Source organism: Dipodomys ordii, unplaced genomic scaffold (genome assembly GCF_000151885.1).
Source record: "Dipodomys ordii isolate 6190 unplaced genomic scaffold, Dord_2.0 Scaffold37, whole genome shotgun sequence".
NCBI lineage: Eukaryota > Metazoa > Chordata > Mammalia > Rodentia > Heteromyidae > Dipodomys > Dipodomys ordii.
Window position 1 is genome coordinate 8,779,576 of NW_012267253.1, and position 23,277 is coordinate 8,802,852.

A 23,277-nucleotide genomic window follows, 5' to 3' on the forward strand; every position below is an offset into this window, starting at 1 on the left:
GGAGCTGTGGCTTAAAGGGGTAGGGTGCTAGCCTTAAAAGAGTTCAGGGAGGTCTGAGACCCTGAGTTCAAGCCACATGACTGACAAAAAAAAAATCCCAGTCTGTTATGAGCTAATGAGTGCAATAAAAATTAGGAAAAGGAAAGAGTTCAAAGGCTTGAAAAGCATCACATTAGATTAAACAAAAAGTACTCTCAAGGGGGCTGGGAAGGTGGCTTAGTGGTAGAGCGCTAGCCTTGAGCTGAAGAGCTAAGGACAGCGTTCAGGCCCAGAGTTCAGGCTCCACAACTGACAAAAGAAAAAGTACTCTCAAAATTGTTACAAAAATTTCTAAGCAATCTTGTCTTCTGAAATTTGTGTCATCATGCATCAATGACAGAAGGTTCTTACTGGCACTGGTTATGAACCTCACATTGAATGAGGTAAAAAGTCTCTTGCCTCTGGTGCCAAAGAATAAACAATTTCCTAAAACCAAGTATTTATGTTAAAGTTACTGGTTCAGGTAGTTTGTTTTGTAGCTTCAATAAATTTAGAATTCAATAATGCAGTTACTTCTATTAATAGTTAAAACTGTTGACAACAAGTCTTGTCTAGGACGGCTCAATATTGACAGTGTAATGGGGACAATTTTAAGGTGGCTGGAGAAGTCTTCTTTGATGCTGTGGGGCCATTCTTGCAGTTGGAGATATAAGCAGAACATTCTTTCCTTCTATAAAGTTCAGCCCGACGTTTACAGCAACCAAATTTGCTCAGCAACAGAAAGAAATCTCTTCGGAACGCCTTTGTGAAAATTGCATACAGAAATGGATTGGCACAAGAATTGACAGGGTAAAAAAGAACCAGGAGAACTTTGGAGTTGGTGACTGTGATAAGGGGCACTTTGAAAGCAGCCGAGATGGCAAAAAAGGAGATAGGGGCCATGCAGGTAAAGTCAGTGAAGATAAGGACCGCCATTTTCTTAGCGATCTTTGTGTCTTTGTGGGTGGCCATCAGCTCTGGATTTTTAACTGCAAAATAAATTTTGATGTAGCAAGCACAAATGACAACGAAGGCCACCACGTTGAGTATGAGGATGGTTAGTATGTAGACTTGGGAGACCGTGGTCTCCACATCCATGGGGAGGCAAATGCTGACCTTCGTGTAACTGCTGACGCCTACAAGGGGCAACCCAGCAATCAGAGTGGAAAAGAGCCATCCTCCCAGCATGATGGGGATGGCGTGTCTCAGTCGCAGCTTCTGGTCCAACTGAACAGCATAGGTGATGGTGTGCCATCTCTCCAGGGTGATGATCGTAAGGGTGTAGACAGAAAGTTCACTGGCAAAGACAGTGAAAAAGCCCGCGGCACTGCACCCACTTCCCGTCTGCCAGTCGATGGCATGGTTATAGTACTGGCCTTTGGTCTGGGAATCAACCCAGGCAATGAGCAGCAGGTAGAGCCCCATACAAAAGTCTGCAAAGGACAGGTTGCACATTAGGAAGCGGGGCACGGTCAGTTTATAACGACTCGTGAGGAGGACAAAGAGGACAGTCACATTTCCCATGATGGCGAGGATATTAATCAGCCAGATCAAGACCCTGAGGAAATCATAGCCCATGATATCTTCACAGGGATTGAAGGCATCTGGTTCGGGTGCACAGCGGAGGATCTTGGGAGAGCAGAAACGATAGTCATAGTCCCAGCCACTCAGTTCACTCTCCGCAAAGATGGCAGAGTAACTGGAAGAAGAACATTGGCTTGATGTAAACTTAAGAGATTTCCTAAGATTCTGAGAATGTAATTCAAGAACAATCTTAGTGGTTTTTCTTTTTTGTGCTAGTACCGATCTTGAACTCAGGATTGTAGCTCTCCTTTGGCTTTTCCACTCAAGGCTGGTCCTCCAGCACTTAGAGCCCTCACCTCCACTTCTGGCTTTTTGCTGGTTAATTGGAGATAAGAGTCTCCTGAACTTTTTGCCCCAGCTGGCTTTAACTTGCTGTCAGATAGCAGTCTCCTGAGTCGTTAGGATTACAGGCATGAACCATCAGCATCCAACTTCTCAGTGTGCTTTTAGGTAGGGAGAGCGAGAGAAAACAAAGCCACTATCGCCCCAGCTTTACATTTATTTGTCAAATTATCTGATTTGGTGGAGTTCTTTAAGGAAGGAAATGAAAGCTATTTAGACTCTCTAGTGAATATCTTATCTATCACATTGATTCAAAGACTTAACCAAACTTTTTCCAGAGGATGGTTTGTCTGGAAAACAAATTCAAAGTCATAATATGTACTGGCTAAAAAGAATCCTTCTTGGCATTTTCTTAGCAATTTATCTCATTTAGTTACTAACCAAATTGCTCCCAAGCTGTTTGTCATAGCACAGAAATGCAATTGGAAGGATTGAAGGATCAGCAGCTACTGATGGACTAGTTTGCACCTAGAAAATAGAATAACCCAAATGCTAACCAGAAACCCAGAGCATATTACTAGAAACCTAGGGGTAAGGGAAGAGAGTTCAAGGATAACAGAAGAAGTGACAAAAATACTCTTGTCATAGTAGACAGAGACTGTTCCTAGTGAGCAGTCCCTTCATTTGATCACTTCCACCGCTACTTCGTGAGTTGACCTTTGTGTCTTTTGTGCGGAGCCATTAGTTTTCTTTGACATCCTTTTTCCAGTGTTAGCCCTCCCCCCATTCTGGCTTACTCAGGGCTCACTGACAATACGATAAAATCCACAGTTTAAAAAATGAACCTCAGATGCCCTCCTTGACCTTGGTTTTGCCTGCTTCTCTGGAAAGCTTCTCCTTCTGCTCATCTCTCCTGCGACTTCTCCATCATCTTGGGAGGAGTCTCTCATGAAGCCTTTCTTGATGTTACTCCTCAAGGGATTTATTATTTTCTCAGCTAGATCTGCCTTAGTATTAGTGCAGTTATCAAAGCATGTGCAATTAAGCGATGATGAATGTCTGTCTGTTGAGTAGTCTCATAGTTCGTGAAGAAAAGGGCAAGGCCTTATTTCTGAAACTATAGTGCTTAGTCCAGTTTTGCCTCAGAGTATTGATTCAACGAATATTTATGGGGTAAATAAACATAAACCAAAATGATTCTTGCTCTGGAATGAACTTATAGGATTCAGAGACAAGGAGCATTAACACCCAATACAGTTATCTCAACAATTTGTTTTTCTTTGCTTACACTCTGCTCATAGAACATTGAGAGCTGAGGAAATGGCATAATTTTCTGTCAAGGCCATTGCAAATATGTATTTCACCATAAGGTCTCCTTACTGTAATGGTAAGTGTGTATATAATTCACTGAGGAGATGCAATAATACATTTGAGGATTTCCATACTGAGAGGAAAGCACAGATTAAAAAACAAAACAGAACAACCTCCCCTTCCCCCCTCAGAAGTCTGTGACCGATCCTTCAAAATGATGTGATAGTAGCATAGAAACTGGTTTGGATTTGGAGAAAATCTGCTATTATATGAAAAGGGTGGTATAGGAATCCCACTGTTTTATTATTGGATCTCCTTGTGGAAGAACATTGTTGGTCTTCTTATTCACAGACATCAATATAATTATGCATTTTTAATTTCCAAAGAGAGAAGATAGTTATAAAGATCTAATAAACAAAATACATGCTTTCAGCATCTGACTGACCCCTCATTTTATTAGACAGGAAACCAAGATGCAAGAAGAAAGTGACTTGTCCAAGGTCTCTTAGCCAGACTATAGCAGCATATCCATAACCCAGAGATCTTTATTTTCCTTTATCATTATTCAGGCAGTGTTTCTCCAAGGGTGATCCTTGAACTACCTAAATCAGAATCACCAGGGTGTTTGCCTAATGGCTGCAGATCCCTGACTTCAACTCTGGAATCAAAATCTCTAGGGACAGAGCTCAGGAACCTGCATTCTAGAGTGGTCTGTCTGGATGACTCATATAAAATAATAGGCAAAAAAAACAAGTTAAAAACATTTTAACTCTTGCGGCTCTGATTTCTTTTACTCCTTTTTCCTTATGAAAGCTACTTCAGCTTCTTGGGGCACTCATTTAAACTTCTAAAATCTCTACCAGTATTTTTGAATACATTTAAGTAAGAGGCCAACCATGTTTCCTCTCCTGTCCTTCCTTGGTTTTGTGCCCTTGCGTCTTTTACCCTACCAGGCCTCTGTTTGGCAATTATTTTCCTTGGTGCTTTGTCTATAGACCAAAAACCTACCTGCTGCTACTTACATTTGTGTCTCTGGCTGTTCCCGAGGGCAGCATCATGCCTATTGACAAAGCCCGGCACGAGCTGTCTTTAGTGCTGGAGGCTGAGACAGAGAGTGTGAATGGACTCACTGGGCTCACTAATGTGGAGTCAGAGAAAACAGAAGCAGCAGCTCCACACTCCAGTGACAATTACAAAGGAAAGAGAAGACATGGGAATTTTAGGAGGCCTGTGAGATCAGCCAAAGCCGTGAGAATATTGTGTTACCTTGGGAAGAACAAGTCAGGCTTGGCCAGCTTGAGAAGTTCTGAACTCCAGGGAATCAAAATGGCTCAAAATGGTGGGAAGTAGGAGATAGGGGCTTTATCATAAGCATATTTTCACAAGGATCCATCTCACTTAGATCATGTATTAGTTTAGGGGGATACTGGATGCTAGGAGACTTTGTCTTAAAGCAGTGTTATTGTAACACTCAAAGTTGTCCACTCACTTGGAAGGCTGGATTACAGGAGAAGAAACTCAAACCACCCTTGGTGCTGCCATTGACTCTACCCTGAAGTGGTTTCCTATGGATGAGCAGAAAGCCACATGATTGTAAAAGGGTTCTATGGAAGGGAACTGATACGGAACAGAAGGAAGAGTGGGAAAAGGAATACTGGGGGGCAGATAGGGGCAGACCTAAATGAAAGAAAAGGCAGAGAAAAAGCAGAATACCACCCTGTGTGTTACTGTACATTAGCAACTCCTTCCACTCCCATGGCTCTGAAAGCCAGGGGAAATTTCTGCTATTCTATACTGATAAGGAGTGGAGCCTTAAAAAAGATAATGCTCATCCAGAACTATTATCCTTCAAAAAGAGTAAATATTGCACCCTGTGTTGCAGTGTGCCATGGATTCCTATCTCACTCTGAGGAACCCCAAAGTCCTGGGTCCTTCTCCTATAACCCCGTTACCTCTGTATAGTAGAGAGAGAGAAAGAGAGAGAGAGAGACAGACAGACACTGACAAGGTATGTTAGACTGGAATCTGCTTTTGTGGTCTTAAGGACACCTGGGAGGAATAATAAAATTTCTCAGTCTCAGTAACTGTGGCACAGGGACTCTGGGCTTGTCTTTTGAGGCATGCTCTTTTCCAGTGGAAAGTAAGTGAAATGCCAAGGTAGTCAGCATTTAAAGTAGGAAAAATGTTAAAAATCAGTCAGTAGAATAGAAATGTAGCTTCCATGAAGTCGATGGTAGTGATGGTATTAAGATTACCTTTAGGCTTGGGAACACAGTGGTCAGGGAGGCCTAAGTCTTTTTGAATTGAAATAGCTACTTCTGGAAGCTATGTCTGCAATAATTTAATCTTTGTGGACAGGTGGTTATATGGCTCGTGAACATTCCTGCATATGAAGGCATCATTTAGACCAGTGTTTGGTGACTTCCATGTGCCTGCAAATAAAACTGCATTTTTTGAGAATTTAATGCAATTATAGAGTGAACACAAGTACTTTTTAAAAGAGGCTTTTGTTTTGCTCTGTTTTTTTTTTTTTAACAGTTGAGACACCTGGCCAACTAGCTGTCACAAGGAATAAAATTCCCATTTTAAACTATTTGAAAGGTATCTTTACAAACATTTTCTCTAACCAAGACATTTAGCAAAAGAAAATAGTTGCACTAATAATAATACAGTACACACAGAACAAGATATGACTCCCTGAGTCTCATTGCAGGTAAAATACTTACAGGGTTTCATTATTTGGTTTTCTCACTGTGCTTTCACATTGTTTGGAAAAGTTTTCAAAAATGGAAAATGAAAAATTCTGTCTGAAAGAGATGTTAAAAAAAAGCAGTTGAGCTTTTCATCTTTAAACCCGATCATGTCTATTTATGCTTTGTTCGTCCCAATTCTTTACCTATTCACCCCACTTGCGTGATCTGCCCCATTGTCCTAACTGAAATTTTTTCCTGATGAGAGAGTAGAGCTTTCTGAATTGTTATTCAGCTGCCTCCAGCTTAGATAAAATGCTTCTGAATGCTAAGTGTTTTGTGTGGGCTCTAGAGATGAAAAACGTAAATATGTTGTATTGAATCATGGATTTTTTTTTTCAGAGCGTATTAAAAGCTACCTTTATGGTGTATTCAGTTTGCTCCTTACCAACTCTCTTCTCCTTATTGGCCTTGATTAAACCACTCAGAGTTCATGGCTTTGAATTTTATTTGTGAATCTTTGTGTAAGGATTCGAAGATGCTGGACATGACATTATACAGTGTGAAGTTTAGACCTTTTGGTTATGTGCAGAAACTACTTTGGAAATGACAAGAAAATGAAACAAGGTTTGCCCTCTCCTATGGGAATATGTTTGTAGGTATAAAACCTAGGGCATGTTAAAAAGTGAATAAAGAATTAGGAGCAAGGAGCGCCACTGTGAGAGTCTGAGCTTCCACTGAAGAGGAAGGAAAAACTGAGGTCATTCAACTTCTCCCTTGACAGTGAGACATTTCCTTACAGGAATAACTTTATATGAAAACAGAAAGGTAGCCATTATGGCAGAATTATCTGACCTATGAGGCTCTCAAAAATTAACCAGCTTGTTATTTTGGGTTAGAATCATAAGTTCTTAAACTTGGTCAGATAGTGCGTGTATGTATGCGTGTGTACGTGTGTGTGTGTGTGTGTGTGATATGCTGGCTTTGACTCTGTATCTGACTGACAGGAGATATTGTTTTCAGACAAATTCATAGTGAACAGGAAATATCTACTCTGTCAGTTTTGAAATGTGAATCATGGATATGAAGGCACTCTAGGGGTTCATCTGCCCGGGCAGCATTGTATTATCTAAGCAGAGGATAACTGAGAGTTTGTACAGACATCCTATGGACCTAACTTCAGGCTCCTTATCCTCACTAGCAAAAGGCTTTAGGGAGTCAGCTTGTAATTTCAGTCAAGACAACCTGTGTGTACAAGCATTCCAATCTCCCTCACATACAGGCCCATAATTATAAAGCCCTCTTTTTAGTTTTGCTTTTGTTTTTTAAATATCCATGGGTAATATCTTTCAAGGGGAAGAAAAGTCTTGAACTGAAGAATTATAGGTCAGTAATGTCAACAAAAAGGGAACCTCTTTGCCACAAAAGTGTAGGTGTCTGTACTCAGCTTTATCATCAACCCGCATCTATGTTGTTCAAATCCTTCTCTCATTCTCTTGCTCACCATCCGCCCTCTCTTGACATTGCTGCTGCAGTGAGATTTTTTTTTTTTTGTCGGTCGTGGGGCTTGAACTCTGGGCCTGGGCGCTGTCCCTCAGCTCTTCAGCTCAAGGCGAGCGCTCTACCACTTGAGCTACAGTGCCACTTCCGGTTTTCTGGTGGTTTGGAGATAGGAGTCTCAAGGTCTCTCCTGCCCGGGTTGGCTTTGAACCATGATCCTCAGATCTCAGCCTCCTGAGTAGCTAGGATTACAGGCGTGAGCCACCAGCGCCCGGCTGCAGTGAGATTTTATAAAAGTACATTTGGCCAATCTTGCTTTAAATTCTTCATTGCTCCTTATCCCTAAGCAACTTCAGCTAGCACTCAGAGCCCTTCTATGCTCCACTTCTCCCTGGCTCATCTCTCTCCATCTAACCATAAGTCTTCTTGCTCTAGTTTTTCCGAATGACATCCATCTAGTGTCTCTTACCTATGTGTTCTCATATGAATGAGCCCTTCTTGGCCTTATTTTCTTCACACTGTTTCCCCAAGACTCAGTATTCACTTTCTTTTGAAGGCCTTCCATAAACCCTGAATATTTATACAGTCCTGTATGGCCAGTGCATTCTTCTCCACTCCCAACTCTGCCATTACACCTGCTAATCTAGGTATATTGCCTGTGTGTGTGTGTATGTGTGTGTGTGTGTGTGTGTGTGTGTGTGTGTGCCTCATAGGCAGTTTGGGTGATAGTGAGCTAGCTCTTAGTCTTTTTCTTTCTTTTTTTTTTTCAGAGTTGGCACAGTAGTTGGAACATATCGAGTTCACAGTTGAAGCTCAGTTACCGGTGTGTGACTTGGATACTATAAATGTTATGTCTTCTCAATTTGCTTTAAATTTTCAGGTAGAATCAAGTCGATCTACACAGGCACAAATGATTGGAGGTGCTTGACTAGCTATAAATAGATTAATTCCAAACAAAGACAGCAGAAGCCAAGTGTTACTTTCTCAGTGTCTTGTCTAATTAATTGATTGAGAATATCTCTGCAGGCTACAATAGTAACTCTTCAGGGCAGTATTCCCTTCCCTCTCCCCCTGCTGTGAGTTGTGACACATTAGTGGATTATGGAAACAATAGAGCATGTGAAGATTGGCAGTGGAAACAAACAAACATGCTGTAGAATAGAAGAGGATAGACATTATCAGGATGTATCTCATTTTAAGTTAAGTATTACTTTTTTTTTAAGTTACAGTGCTACTAAAGGTGCTTTTTAACTGTGCATCTTCATCAACGCTGTAAGAATGAAATCTTGCCCACCTCTGCCAACCAATATGGAGGTCTGTGATTCAGTAAGTTGCCCTCTACGGGGCACAAAGCAGCCAGGAAGTTGTGCCTTTTCATTTGCATATTAAGCGAATGAAGTAAAGGATGTTTTCTATTGGGAGAGAAATAGCTTTAAAAATAAAACACCTTCTGCTTGGGCACCGGTGGGTGGCTCATGCCTGTAATCCTATCAATTCAAGAGACTGAGATCTGAGGATTGTGGTTCAAAGCCAGGCTGGGCAGGAAAGGCCATGAGACTCTAATTCCAATTAACAACCAGAAAACTGGAAGTGGTGCTGTGGCTTAAGTGGTAGAACACTCGCCTTGAGCTGAAGAGCTGAGGGACAGGGCCCAAGCCCAGAGTTCAAGCCCCATGACTGACAAAATAAAACAAAACAAAACCCCTTCCTATCATATTTTGTATCCATTTTAAATGGAAGATTAAGATATTGGGTAACATTTATTCTCCTGAATCTGCCTCCCTCCACTTCTTTAAAACAGTGATGCTTTTTGCTAAGGATTAGAGCTGATTAATGCCAGTTTTTGATGTATTTTTCAATTACTAAAATAGGGTATAAGTATAATTCAATTAGTTCAGAATAGGCTACTGAGGTCTTTTAGCTGCAGGGAAAATCAACTGCTTGGCAGTAGTTTTTATAAGGAAATGAGACAAGACATTTTCTTGTCTATCTGCAAGTGACCCCATAGCAGTGTTGGCAGGAGGGCACTGAGGGAGGGGCAGGGAGCTGTCCACCAGTCCACCAGGTTTTCAGATCTGAGTTCCTGCCATAGCTGGGCAGGCTCCCCCTCCCCCGCCCTCTCCCCCATTTTGTTTTAACTTACTCTTTCTTCGGCACATTCCTAAAAGCGCAGCAGTGGCTAGGGTAAGTCAATGTGGCATCCAGAAGATTGGCAAATTTCTCTCTTGATGGCAGTGTTTTGAGAGAATAAGAGGACGTGGCAATTAGTGTCTGAATGGCCTCCAGCCCATGGCTTGGCAGGGTCTGCAAGTTAGTGGAAGAAATATCCCTGAACCATTCAGGGGAGAGAGGCTTTTTATTTATTTTACACATTTGATTCTGAGAATGAACCCTCCCCCCGACCCTGCTACAGTCCTGTCATTTCAGCTTCTGACAGATCTGTTCTCCATTTTGCTTTTCCTCTAATTCTCCATTTCAGCGACTCTCATTAAGACCTGAATCTAAGAAAAAGCCACGCTGTATGTTTTTTTCATAGGCACCCCATTATTCTTTTCAAGGTTGGGTATAATTCCTTGTACCTGCCATACATTCATTAGCATTTCTCTCCCTTCTCCTTCCCTCTTTCTCATCCACTTAGCAGACTCGAAATAACTGCTTGCTTTATGAGGCAGCAGCACCTGAAGTGACATCAGCTTTTGTGCTTCTACCCCAGGGGGGAAATAGGGTTTCAGGTGCCTCAGTCTTTGAGTGATCAAACCCTGCAGAGGAGGTTGTCATGAAGTGCAGGCTGGTTACCACGTTAAGAGCCACTGTGTTCCATTCAGCCTTTGCCCTATTCTACCTAGGAAACAGAATTGCAGGTTCCAATTAGCTACCCAAAAAGCTGGAGGAGCTGTGGCTCAAGTGGTAGAGCACTAGCCTTGAGCAAAAAAGCTCAGGGAGGGGCTGGGAAGGTAGCCCAGAGGTAGAATGCTTGCCTCACATGCATGAGGCCCTGGGTTTGATTCCTTAGCCCCATATAAAGGTTGGAAGTGGCACTATGGCTCAGGTGGTAGAGTGCTAGCCTTGAGCTGAAGAACTCAGGGACAGTGCCCAGGTCCCGAGTTTAAGCCCCAACACACACACACACACACACACACACACACACACACAAAGTAGTTTACCTATATGGACAATGATACCTAGGTGTTGAGGAGATACCCAGATGAAGGGAGGATGGATTTGATCATAGAAGCATGTATTGAAATATTTTGCTAAAGTCATTAATATATATGATTAATACATATTTGTAAATAAAATATTTTATTAAAAAAAGAATTGCAGATTCTCTAATGGCAAGTGAGATAATGCTGTCCAAAGCAAGGGAACACTCCACCATACCAGCACAGCTGTGCAGAAAGCTCAGGCCTCGAAAACCAGGTCCGGGATGCCCTGGTTGGACTTGAGGCAACATCCAAGAAAACTGTGGATGCATACAATGTCAGGAGGAAGAATAGTCAATGGGTATTTAATGATCATCTTCTAGATGGATGCTGCTGCTGCCCCTTGAACTTTGCTTCCTCTGTGATCCGCCCTGATAGTCTGTGCCCAGCAAGGGGGAAAGGATCAGTGGCTAGTGGATGAGTGGAAGACGAACTTGACAACATGGCGTGAGGACAAGTGCAGGCCCTTGAAGGAACAATTGAGGCAGGAGAATGAGTCTTTATTGCGTTAGGTAACTGATGAACTCATTCCTGTATTAGAGTTACTCTCTCTGATTTGGTAAGCATTGAGCTCAGGACTCTAAAGACAAGGTAAATATTGCCTTTTTCAAAACATTTTTTTTGCCAGTCTTGGGGCTTGAACTTAAGATCTGCATGCTGTCCCTAAGTCTCTTTATGATCAAGGCTAGTGCTCTACCACTTCAGCTACAAGGTTACATCTGGCTTTTTCTGAGCAGCTTATTAGAGATAAGAGTCTCACAGACTTTCCTGACCAGGCTGGCTTTGAACTGTGAGCCTCAGATCTCAGCCCTCCGAGTAGCTAGGGTTGTAGGCATGCGCTACTGTGGCACCCAGTTGATTGCCTTTTATTTTATTTTTTTGAATGGGCACATTTTAGATCTTAGTAGTGGCAGCTCCTCATTACAAAGGAGTGTCTGTCTGCAAGAGGATGGATTCCTAGTCTCAGTGGCCCATCCCTACAGGATGGGGGGAGGGGAATAACCTGGAGGTGGAAGGGGATGCTTCTAGACACCATTCCAGTCCTGCTGGTGGCCTGAGAGCAACTAGCTGGGAAGGAAGAGACCTAGGTCTGGCCTCACTGGTGTACAAATGTCAGCCAGGTGCCCGCAGTGGCCCTGATCAATTCTAAGCAGCTGACCCAGCAGCTTTTCAAGGCTGTCACACAGACTCTGATCGCCACACTCACTTGTCATGTTCTGGCCAAGCCAGAGACAGCTCTTTGTCCAGCATCCAATAGTGTGTGCCAGACTGGAGGGAATTCAACCAACCTGTAAGATTCTGCATCTGGTGGACTCTGAATAGGGGACATTGAGAATAGGAAGTCATAAACCACTGCCTCAAGGGATCATGTGGTCTCTAGGGAAATGCTGAAGAGTGTCTGGAGCCCTGCTCCCTGCATTTCTTCCTGCAGCTGAGTTCCTTTCTGTAAGATCTCAGGCATCCTAAGCCTTCACCAACAGAGGACAGATTTGATTTCCTGTTCCCTCTAATTTTCCTTATCCTATGTCCCCATTAACTGAAGGAGCTAGGCTTGTTCCTCATACCAGTGTGAGACAGACAGACATACAATTTAGCAGTCTGGCCAAGTGCCAGGGACAAGTCAATTCTCTGGCCTTGGATCTCATGAATGGATTCTCAGTGGGCCTTCACCTGCACAGGGAGCTAGCTACCTTCTAAGTTTGCTATTAGATATTGGGTTAGGATTTTTCAAGTTCACGTGTTGAAGTCTTAACCCCTAATGTTTCAGGTGTGATCTCATTTGGAATCAGGCTTTTTTTTGTTGTTGTTGTTGTTGGTTGTGGGGCTTGAACTCTGGGCTTGAGCGCTGTCTCTGAGCTCTTCAGTTCAAGTCCAGCACTCTACCACTTGAGCCACAGTTCCACTTCTGGTGTTCTGGTGTTTAATTGAAGATAAATGTGTCCCTCCCCACTGTATAACCCCTGCTTTCACTGTATTTGATGTTGTTATAATTTGTGGAGGGGAAGGGAAAAAACAAATCGTTTAAATAGGGATACAGGTGGACCCATTGCAACAATGAGACGTACAAGTTGTTATGTCGAAAACGAACTTTACAACTTTGGTGGCGGGGGGGGGGGGGGGGGGGGTGGGGGGGGGAGGAGTAGGGGAGGATGGGATGGGAAGGGGAAACAAAGGAGGAGGCTACAATGCTTGATAAGAAATGTACTCATTATCTTGCCCATGGAATTGTAACCCCTCTGTACAGTATTTTCACAATAAAAAAAAAAAGAGTTTCACGACCTTCCTGCCTGGGCTGGCTTTGAACTGTAATCCTTAGATCTCAGCCTCCTGAGTAGCTAGGATAAAAGGTGTGAGCCATCAGTGCCCATGGAGACGGGCTTTTTTTTTAAAAATAAAAACAATCAAGTAAAAATGAGACTAGGGTAAACCCATGTTCTTATAAAAAAGGAGAATTTAGCTAGGCTCTGGTGGTCCATGCCTGTAAGCCTAGCTACTCAGGAGGCTGAGATATGAGGATTGTGGTTAAAGGTTAGCCCAGGCAGGAAAGTCTATGAGACTCTTCTCCAATTAAGCACTAGAAATCGAAATGGAGCTGTGGCTCAGATTGGTAGAGCACTAGCCTTGAGCAAAATTGCTCAGGGACAATATCCAGTGCCTGAGTTCAAGTCCCAGGACTGGCACAAAAATAGATAGATAACTAGCTAGCTGATAATCGAAACTTGTTTGGTGTCAGTGGCTCACACCTATAATCCTAGCTACTCAAAAGACTGATGTCTGAGGGCCCCAGTTTGAAGCCAGCCTGGGCAGCATGGCCAGGAAAGACTGTGAGACTCTTACCTCCAATTAACCAGCAATTAGCTAGAAGTGGAGATATGGCTTAGGTAGTAGAGCCCCTGACTTTACCAGAAAAAAAAAATGCCATGTGTAGATTCAGTTACACTGCTACAACTAGAAGAATCACTGGAAACTGGAACATGTTCTTTCTACCCAGCCCACAGAAGACAAATCTTGACCTTGAGCTTCCGGCCCCTACAACTGTGACACAACAGGTGCTTCATCTTGGCAGCCCTAGTATGCTGCGTCTTTCCGTTCCAGCTGCAGAAGCTGGTGCCCTGCAAACCAGGCTGGGCATGATGTGGCAGGGCTACTAACCAGGCCTGTTGGGAGGCGCTGGGTGTGAGAGGAGGTGGTAATGCTGTACTCACAAGATACTGGGCCCTGTGGCCCCTTGGAAGGCTCTGTTGTGCATCTTCTCCAGGCGTCTGTTTTCTTTTAGCTCCCTGTTGGGGAAGAACAGTTTCCTTAGTGGAGTTTGTACCTTGCGGTCCAGCATTCACGAGTGTATATTTGATTTCTGCTCTGTACTTGGGGATGTGTGGGATGAAGAGGCATAGTAAGAAAAGATAAGGAACTGTAGCAATAGTAGAAAAAGACATGCTAGTCCTTGATGAACTGTGTGAATTCAGGCTGACCTTTCCTTTGCACTTTCCCTCTCACTTGGTGGAGCTCTTTGTCTTGCAACTTAAAGAATTTACCCCCTCCCTCCCCCATTGGAAATGTGAAGATTTGCTAGCAGGCAGCTGAGAGAAGAGGGAAATGCTGCCCCAAGGCCAAGGCTGAATGGTTCAAGTGCAGCTTCTATCTGCAGCTGCAGGGAGAGACCTTGGAGGTCTCAGAGTCAGTACCAACACACGGAACTTTGCAAGTCGTTAGGGGAGAACCTTTCCTATGTTTTCTCTTTCATAATGCATCTGCAATTCTTTCTTTGTGATATTCCTTCTCAGTGTGTGAGAGCAGGGAGGAATCCCAGCCAGGGCAGGACACTGCTGCAAACTCTGGGTGTGTGAATGGATGGTCACTGCCAAGTATGTGTGCTATGGAAAGACAGGTGTTGATGGCCACTGTTCTTCAGGCTATGGATGGATCCCAAGGCTACAGGGGCCATAGCTGGTGGGAGATGGAATGGGAGCTCTGGGCCTTGAGGTCAAAGTGGCTCAGTCTACAGGGCTCAGGAACAGCTCAGTCGGGTCCTGCAGAGAAGCCCCTTGCCTGGGCTCTGATGCAGGTTCCTGCAAGCACAGGCTTTTCTCTGGGTGAACAAAAGATCTAGGAAAGATAATCCTTGGTTTGGGATGCCAGCATTTGGGGGAGCACTTTCTTTCTATAAGACAAAGATAGTGACTCAAAGAGTATTCTGGAGCGCCTTGGGAAGCAGGTCCAGTGTTTATGTATCTGTTGTTTCTGTGGTAATTCGAGTCATGAGATCAAGAACCTTCTACCCCATCATGACAGTGTGACATGGCCAAATAAAACAAAGCAAAGATGCACCATTACCCAATGTCACCCCGGCAGGCTAGGCAATTATAGGCATTTAAAACCTGCCAAAGCTCCTACATCTCACTCTGGGTAGAACTGCTGCTACCCAGCTTCTTCCGTGGAAACCCTCAGCTCTGTCATCACATGCACCTGTCAGACTCCCAGCCCCCATCCCTTGGGTGTATTTCTACTTTCAAAGAGATGAGGTTGTCAGAGTCAATTGCTGTTTAAAATCCAAAATCAAAAGACGTTTCTCTTTCTTAAACTGCCATCACTCTTCCTCCTGATTCGGTTTGTTTTATTTACCTTCAGTTCTAGTTACAAATGGGCTGAAGATGGGCTCTCTGAACCAATAGTCTCAGGTCAGCCAGGTCACATTAATTGGTCAATTTCATGAACATTTCTGATGGCCTCTTAAAACTCAGATCTTCCTGTGTACTGTTAGCTAAACTATTATGTTGTTTAAAATACTCAGTATATGTTCCTAAGTGTCACTTTTGAGAATTCTCTCTAGACATGGGATCTTTGGGGTGCGAGAAGCATGGACAGGATGTTAATTTGAGACACAATGGGAGAAACCACCTCCCAATCCCTACCCCACCCCACCCCGACAAATCCTCCTAACTGGGTGCTCTGGGGATGGTAGAGACTAAGCCCTAGACCCCTGTGGGTATCTGAGGTAGCCTTCTGGTTCAGTTCCCCTCTCCCTGGGCACCCTGAACAAGTTGGCCATTTGAGGGCTATGTGAAGCTTCCCTCTCATTATTCTGAAGAACTTTGGACAGGTTTATATATGAGGAAGGTGTCAGGGGCTGGGCTCAATGTGTTGTATGAAAACGTGGCTTCACAGTTTGGAAAAACACTCTGCCCAGTTAAAACCTTCAGTGGATGTCTTTGTCCTTAAAGAAATTCAGTCTTTCCCTCTCTTCTCTGTCCTGCAGGACCGGATTCTGCTCCATCTCCAGCTTCATCCCATGTCAGTCTTCCCCTTACCAAAGATCTTCCAGCTATAGGGACCTCTTCTCAGTTCCTGAGACTTACCAACTTTTCTTTCTTCACTCAGGACCTTTGCATATGCTGCTCTTGCTTTGGATATGGCACTTCTCACTCTTGCATGGTGGACTCCTAGTCATCCTGTAATCTCAGCCTAAATATCCTATCCTGCATCAGGCCATCCTCAAGTACCTTGCCTAAGCTGACCATCCCTCCTTCCATACTTTCAGATCTCAGTAATGGGTTATGCCCTTCATAGTATGGCTCATGAGCTTTTACTACATTTATTTATTTATTAAGTTTATCTGTTTTGTCTCTTCTGGTAGAAAAGGAGCCACATGAAGGCAGAGACTTCCACACAATTTCTTCACACCCAATATTAATACAGTTCCTAGTATGTTGGAAGTACTTAATAAATATTTGTTGGATGAATATATGAATGAAGTTGATTGGTGTTCTTGGCAAACATTTGTGTTCTTGGGGTCCTATTTCTTGCTACAATGAAGTGCTGGGGGACATAGAATTTTTGACTAGTTTGACTGGAGCCATTGTGGTACTTTTTTTTTTTTTTCTGGTTGTGGGGCTTGAGCTCTGGGCCTGGGTGCTGTTCCTGAGTTCTTTAGTTCAAGGCAAGTGCTCTCCCACTTGAGCCACAGGGCCACTTCCAGCTTTAGGATGATTGATGGACTTTTCTGCCTGGGTTCGCTTTGAATCATGATCCTCAGATCTTAATCTCCCGAGTAGCTAGGATTATAGGCATGAGTCATTTGTACCTGGCTCAAACTGAAAGATCTTCTCTTTCTCCCTCCCTCCCTCTCTCTCCCATCCTTTCCTTTCCTTTCCTTTCCCTCCCTCCTTCCCTCCCTCCCTCCCTTTCTCCCTCCTTTTCTTCCTTCCTTCCTTCCTTCCTTCCTTCCTTCCTCTTTCCCTCTCTTTTTCTTTCTCTTATTTTTTTTTTTTTGTGTGTGCTGGTACTGGGGCTTGAACTCAGGGCTTGAGAACTAACCCTTAGCTTTTTGTTCAAGGCTGGTCCTCTACCACTTGAGCCACACCGTCATTTCCCTAAGGTTTTGTTACAGACAACTGTAGTGTGATGGGCATGTCACCCTGTACCTGTAATGGATCATGCACCGCCCCATGCTTGAGAGTGTGATATTATCCTGGAAGAGGAGCCACAGAGAGAAGAGAGTGAGAACAATGAAGGGAACAGTCCTTGGGGGCCATCCTGTCCCCATCCCAAGTTAAAGCTATTACAGCTGGACTTGGGGAGGAGTGCAGAGAAACAAAGAACTTCTCACTCTGTAGAAAGGAACTGCCTCCCCATAAGAAAGAGGGAGATGGGTCTCTCTGTCTCTGAAGAAGGGGCTGTGGTGGCTGATTAGGCTGGGAAATAGTGTCACTGGGTTTCTTTTCAATGGGTCCTGGGGAAGAATTTCCTCCTGAAATATGCTGCATCTGACATACCATCAACCCGAGCGAGGGGGGCTAGAGAGGAGAGCTGTGAGGTGCAGGAGGCAATAAGTAGTGTGTTGAATATTTCAACAAACTGTCAACTTCAATGTATGGAGGCTGCATCTGTCTTTGAAATCAGGGTACTCTGGGGCTTCCAGCCAACCAGTTGCCTAGTAACGTACATGAAGCACTGAGGACTAGCCACTTGAAAGTTTATTTATTTTTTTGCCCTGAGTTGGTTGTTGAAGATTGAATGTGATCTGGTAGCCAGAGTAATACTTCATTTTTATTCATGAGCTAGGGAAATAAGCACATACTTACAGTGAAATTAGCGTCGTCCCATTGAACGCGTGGCTTTGTATTTCTTCAAATCCATTTCCATATAGTTTGCTGAAGGAGAGAGGAGAAATGGGTTAGGAATTGGGAAAAGGAACTGAAACATAGTTTAGAAGCACACATTCTTCCTCTCGTGGCATTTATTACCAAGAGAATCACCAGAATTCACAATATCTAGCACCGTTTCTCTAACATTTCAGACTCTAGTACATTGCACTGTGTTTTCTGCTCTGGTTTACTTTATCTTTCACCATCAACACCAATTTATTAAGTACTTATTAGGTGCCAGCTCCTTGATCATGTGCTACCATATGCCTATTTTCTGATTCAGTTCTCATCAACATTTCCATTATAAAATGAAAAAAAAACCCTCAAAGCTTCCATATTGCTACTTGGCTTGCTGATGGTGTCAGGGAAACAATGGAGAGCTGGGATGTGAGGCTCAGTCTTCTCCAGCTCTGTGGTCTTCTCCCTCTAGGGCTTCCTAATCTGCTGAGAGCTGAGGGCAGAGCAAGGTACACAGATCCTGAGATACCTTTTCTTTTTCTTGGATGAGAATGTGGACTAGCTTATGCTAAGTTTCTACAGAGTGAATGTCTGTGAGCAGTTCTTGAAAGATCCATTCATGGACAATGAAATAAATTTAGTTGAGTGCAATCTGAATTTTTAAAAGGTGGAGTAGAACAAGTGGGAAGTTGATGAGTATAGTGCAAATAGGAATGAATACTTATAAAATTTTATCCATCTCAACACCTGTTTATGATAAAAAGCTCTGGAGAAGCTAAGAAGTCTGCAGCCAGCGTTTTACTTAATAGTGAAAAGTTAAAACCATCCCTCTAAAATCAGGAACAAATACGAGGATGTCCACTCTTTCTACTCCTCTTCAATATAGTACTGGAGTACTGAAATTCCTAGCAAGAGCAACAAGGCAAGACAAAAACATAAAGGAGATCCAAAGAGGGAAAGAAGTAAAACTTTCCCTCTTTTAAAAAAATATATATTTTATTGTAAAGATACTGTACAGAGGGATTACAGTTACATGAGTAAGGTAATGAGTCCATTTTCTATGGTGCATTGTTACACCCTCCTTTATTGTTCCCCTACCATCCCTTTCCTCCCCCCCCCCGAAAAGTTGGAAAAATTTTTTTCAATATACTGTCTTGTACATCTCATTGTTACAAAGGGTCATCCTATATCCTTATTTCAAGCATTTTGTTATTTCCCTTCCCCTCCCCAAATTAGAAAAATGTGTATACAAGATGCAGGACACCAGAATCAAATACAGTGACAACAGGGCTTGTACCATGGGGGAAGAACATACAAAGAAACCAAAAAAATCACATAGTACATTATAAGTACATTAAAAAGAACAGCAACAAGATGATATAATCCTGTATTTAAAGAACACCACAGACTTCTCTCCCAAGTCACTTGAGCTGATCCAAAACTTTGGAAAAGTAGCAGGGTGTAAAATTAACCCACAAAAATCAGTAGTTTTTCAGTATGTCAACAATAAGAAGATTGAGACTGAAATTAGGAAAACAAGGCCCTGCATAGCAAAAACAATCCTTAGCAGGAAGGACAGTGTTGGAGGAATATCAATACCAAACTTCAAACTCTATTACAAGCCATAGTAATAAAAACAGCTTGGTACTGGCCTGAGGACCAATGGAACAGAACAGAAGTCCCAGAAATAAACCCACACACCTGTAGCCAGCTAATATTTGATAAGGGTGCCAAAAACACAGGATAGAAGAATCTTTTCAACAAATAATGCTGGCAGAATTGGCTATACACATGCAGAAAACTGAAGCTAGATCCTTATATCACCCTGTACCAGAAACAATTCTAAATGGATCAAAGACATCAATGCAATACCAGATACCATGAAAAGATTACAGGAAGGGGTAGGGGAAACACTAGGGCATTTATCCAATAGACCACTAACCAGGCCACACTAAAGCTACCAGCACAACTAAGTTCATTGCAGCATTGTTTACTATAGACAAAATATGGAATTAACCCACATGCTCCTCAGTGGATGAATGGCTCAAGAACATGTGGTATATGTACACAATCAAATTCTGTACTTCATTAGAAAGGAGGATATTGCCCCATTTATAAGGAAATGGAAAGACTTGGAAATAAATTATATTAAACAAAGTAAGCCAGATCCAAAGAAACATAGGTTGCATGTTTCCCCTCATTTGTAGTAATTAAAATGTATCTATGAACCTATAGGTAAACACGACGGAATGGTAAAAGACAAAAAAATACACTTGTATATGATAAATTAAACAGGACTCCAACCATTTGCACAGTGAGACCAAAGAAGGATATTCTTAGGAGAGGATCACATGGGCTTGATAGCTATGTATATATGATCATATAAAATGAGGTTTATTGAAATAAACTCCAAGAAATGGAAACAAAAGTTTTTTTTATTTTACTCTTTATGGATTTTTTGTTTATCCTCTTTGTCACTATTTTTGATTTCTGTATTTTTTTGTCTTGTATATAAACTTACCTGATTTGGAGAGGGAATGGGAGAGCACAGAAATGGAGGGATAAAGAGTGAACAAATGCAGCAGTGATATTCACTAGACACCATGTTGAAATGAACTACAAAATGTGTGTGTGGGGGGGGGAGGTTGGGGAAAATTAGAGAAAATGAGGAAAGAAGTGACACTTTTCAAAAACAAATTTACTTATTACCTAACCTATGTAGCTGTAACCCCTCTCTATATATCATCTTTACAATAAAAATTTTTAAAAAACTGTCCATTTTATGTAGAAAATAAACACATACACACATATACACACACCACACACACACAGAAACAGAGACATGAGAGGCTCTTTGGAACACAGATGCTGGAAAGTGGCAGGCAGAAATGAGCCTGAAATGCTTGAGCAGATCGGCTTTATTTCACAAAGAAGGAAAGAGGTTCAGAGAGATCAAGTAATCTTGCTCACTAGTCTGGAACAGGACCAGAGACACATTATGTGGGCTATTTCCAGTGTCTCAGTATTATGGTTGGTTGGGGACCCTGCCCTAATACCCTCAATGCCCATCTACCTTATAACTGTAGGGTTGGGTTATATAGTGGCCTTCTTTAGCTGCCCTACTTAAAATCAGTAAACATTAGATCAGCATACATTGTACATGTATGTTGAAATATCCCATACCACCCTGTAAATTTATATGTTCAATAAATACACTTTAAACCTTCGTTCCTCCACCTCCCAAAACCTGGGGCCTATGATGCCAAGTGAGCTGAGCTTCCTTGGCAGAGAGTGCCTTCCTTGGCTTTCCTTGCTCTTCTGGAATTCTAAGCTTACCAGAGTAACTCCTACCTCTGACTTGTACTGGATTATGGAGTGCCATTTTCTTAATGCTTTCTGTATCATTTTCTATTGGAGAATATGAAAAGATAAGTACTTGTTTTTTTTTTTTTTTTTTACCTTTTTTTGTGTGGAGAGGGATCGTTAATCACATATCACCTTCTTGCCTTCTTAGCAACTTAACCCCGTGGGGCCTTCTACAAAGTTTTATAGTTAGACTATTATTCTTCGTCAATCTCTCTGTCATTTGAGTGAGGGGTGATTTAATTTTTGGAACTCTTTTAAATGTAAGAATCATATCTCACTTTTCTCAGAACTTCTTTGAAATTTGAGTCTAAGCTAGAATGTGTTCAAGCACTCACCTCCATCCTTTGAATCTGAATTGACAAACCTGGACTGGTTTGTCAAAAATGCAGACTCCGAACAACAACAGATCTGCTTTATGGGCCTGCCACACCACTCTTGGACACTTCATATTCAAAGGAGTATACATCAATATACAAGAGAGTTACCTTTGTACACATGTTTATTGAAGCTCTGCTCACAATGGCCAAGTGGTGGAATCAGCTATGATGCTCAATGACCAATGGATAAAGAAAATAATATGTATTACATACCATGTAATAGTAGTCAGCCATGCAGAACAACTGATGTTATTTGTAGGAAAATGGATGAAACTACAGTTGTGTTTTGTGAGAGATATCAGGCTCAATGGAAAGAAATGAAAAAAGAGAACTATCTGAGCAAGGGATAATCATTAGGGAGGGGGAAAGAAAAGGATACTGAGGGTTATAGAGATCAGAGGACCCTCCCCTCTCTCTCTGTCTCTCTGTCTCTCTGTCTGTCTGTCTCTCTCTCTCTCACACACACACACACATGAAGACTGCATAGTGAAACCTACCGAACACTGAAAAACAGGGAGAAGGCAAAGTGTATGGGACTATAATGGAAGAGGTGAACTTGTTCAAAGTATAGTGAATGCATCTACGCAATTATCACAGTGAAAGCTCCTCAGTAAGGTTTGGCCATTCAAAAATAAAATTTAGGAAAAAAATAATATATTAAAAAAAACTTAGAAAGTGCAACTCAGACCTACTGACCAGGCACAATACAGAAGGAATGGACTGGAACCAAGGAGTGCTCTCTAGGAATAAGCACTTTCACAACAATCTCTGCCACTGAGGGTCAGACATGACAGTGTGGGAGCCCTTGCTAGAGTGCTGTTATCTTTTCCTTGCTCAACACTAGAGTCTAGTCCTCTTACTGCTTTCTTTACCTCCTAAAAGGTGGAGCTACATTTCCAGTGGGTCAAGGGCCTGGATTCCATCCCCAGCACTGCCAACTAAATAAAAAAGGGAAGAGAAAGTAGCCTGTCTGTTTTTGTTTTAACCAGAACAAAGCTGCTTGTAGTCATCTGCATGCCTCTCCTTTTTCACTGTTCTCTGCTACCCAGATACATATTAGATTTGATCTTTTTGCTGTTGGACTCATATTACCATTCCTCTGAGTACAACCTTTTGATTCAGCCCATAGACATTGAATCTATTGAAAAACAGTCTTTTGGACAAGTTACTAAGGATCTCTGTGCTTAAGTTTGCTAATCTGAAACTAAGGATGATTAATAAGAGTATCTATTAGAGAATATGAAAAGATAAGTATTGTTTTATTTCTGTTATATTGGGGGGGAGATAATCACATATAACTTCAGAAAGGTATTGTGAACTTAGATGGGTAAACATATATTAAGCAGTTAGGGGTAAAACAGTAAGTGCTTGACATATTTGTCTTATTATTACTTTTATGTTTTACATTTACGATTTTTTAAAGCCAACAGCCTGGGTCCCAATTTTCCAAAGGCTGTAGCTCACCATTTTCATTGTAGCCCCTCCTCCCCTCTGTTCTTACCAGTTGGACACAATGGCACATGCCACCTTGTTTTGATTAGAAGAGCGGCTTCCTTATGACTGGAGAACTTGCAAGTGTTCATGGGAGACCTTGTGCTGTCAGGCTTGCACAATGCCTTCAGTGTCTTTTAGAAACATCTGGAGAGTCACTTCAGATTACGTTTTCCAAACGTTCCTGGTGCCAGTGACACAAGGAGGCTCTCTTAGCCGAGGGGCTTCTGCAGGCACAGGATGCAGAATTCCCCCTCCTTCCCCTGCAGGACCAGCGCCCTGGTGCCTGCAAATATTGTCTAGATTCTTTAGTCAAATGTCAGTGATCGTGAGTTAAATTGAGAAAAATAAC

The 23,277-nt window shown here is 42.4% G+C and overlaps 1 protein-coding gene across 1 annotated transcript in view; it reads right to left on the minus strand.

Moving 5' to 3' along the window:
- Window positions 1-600: 600 nt before the first annotated feature.
- Window positions 601-23,277, minus strand: part of Lhcgr (luteinizing hormone/choriogonadotropin receptor) — a 58,553-nt gene continuing 35,876 nt past the window's right edge. The window contains exons 7-11 of the mRNA XM_013017929.1: window positions 17,671-17,739; window positions 13,795-13,869; window positions 9,529-9,714; window positions 5,922-6,002; window positions 601-1,717 (exon numbers count right to left, since the gene is read on the minus strand). Of these exons, the coding sequence (XP_012873383.1) occupies window positions 601-1,717; window positions 5,922-6,002; window positions 9,529-9,714; window positions 13,795-13,869; window positions 17,671-17,739 (1,528 nt within the window). The remainder of the gene's footprint in view (window positions 1,718-5,921; window positions 6,003-9,528; window positions 9,715-13,794; window positions 13,870-17,670; window positions 17,740-23,277) is intronic.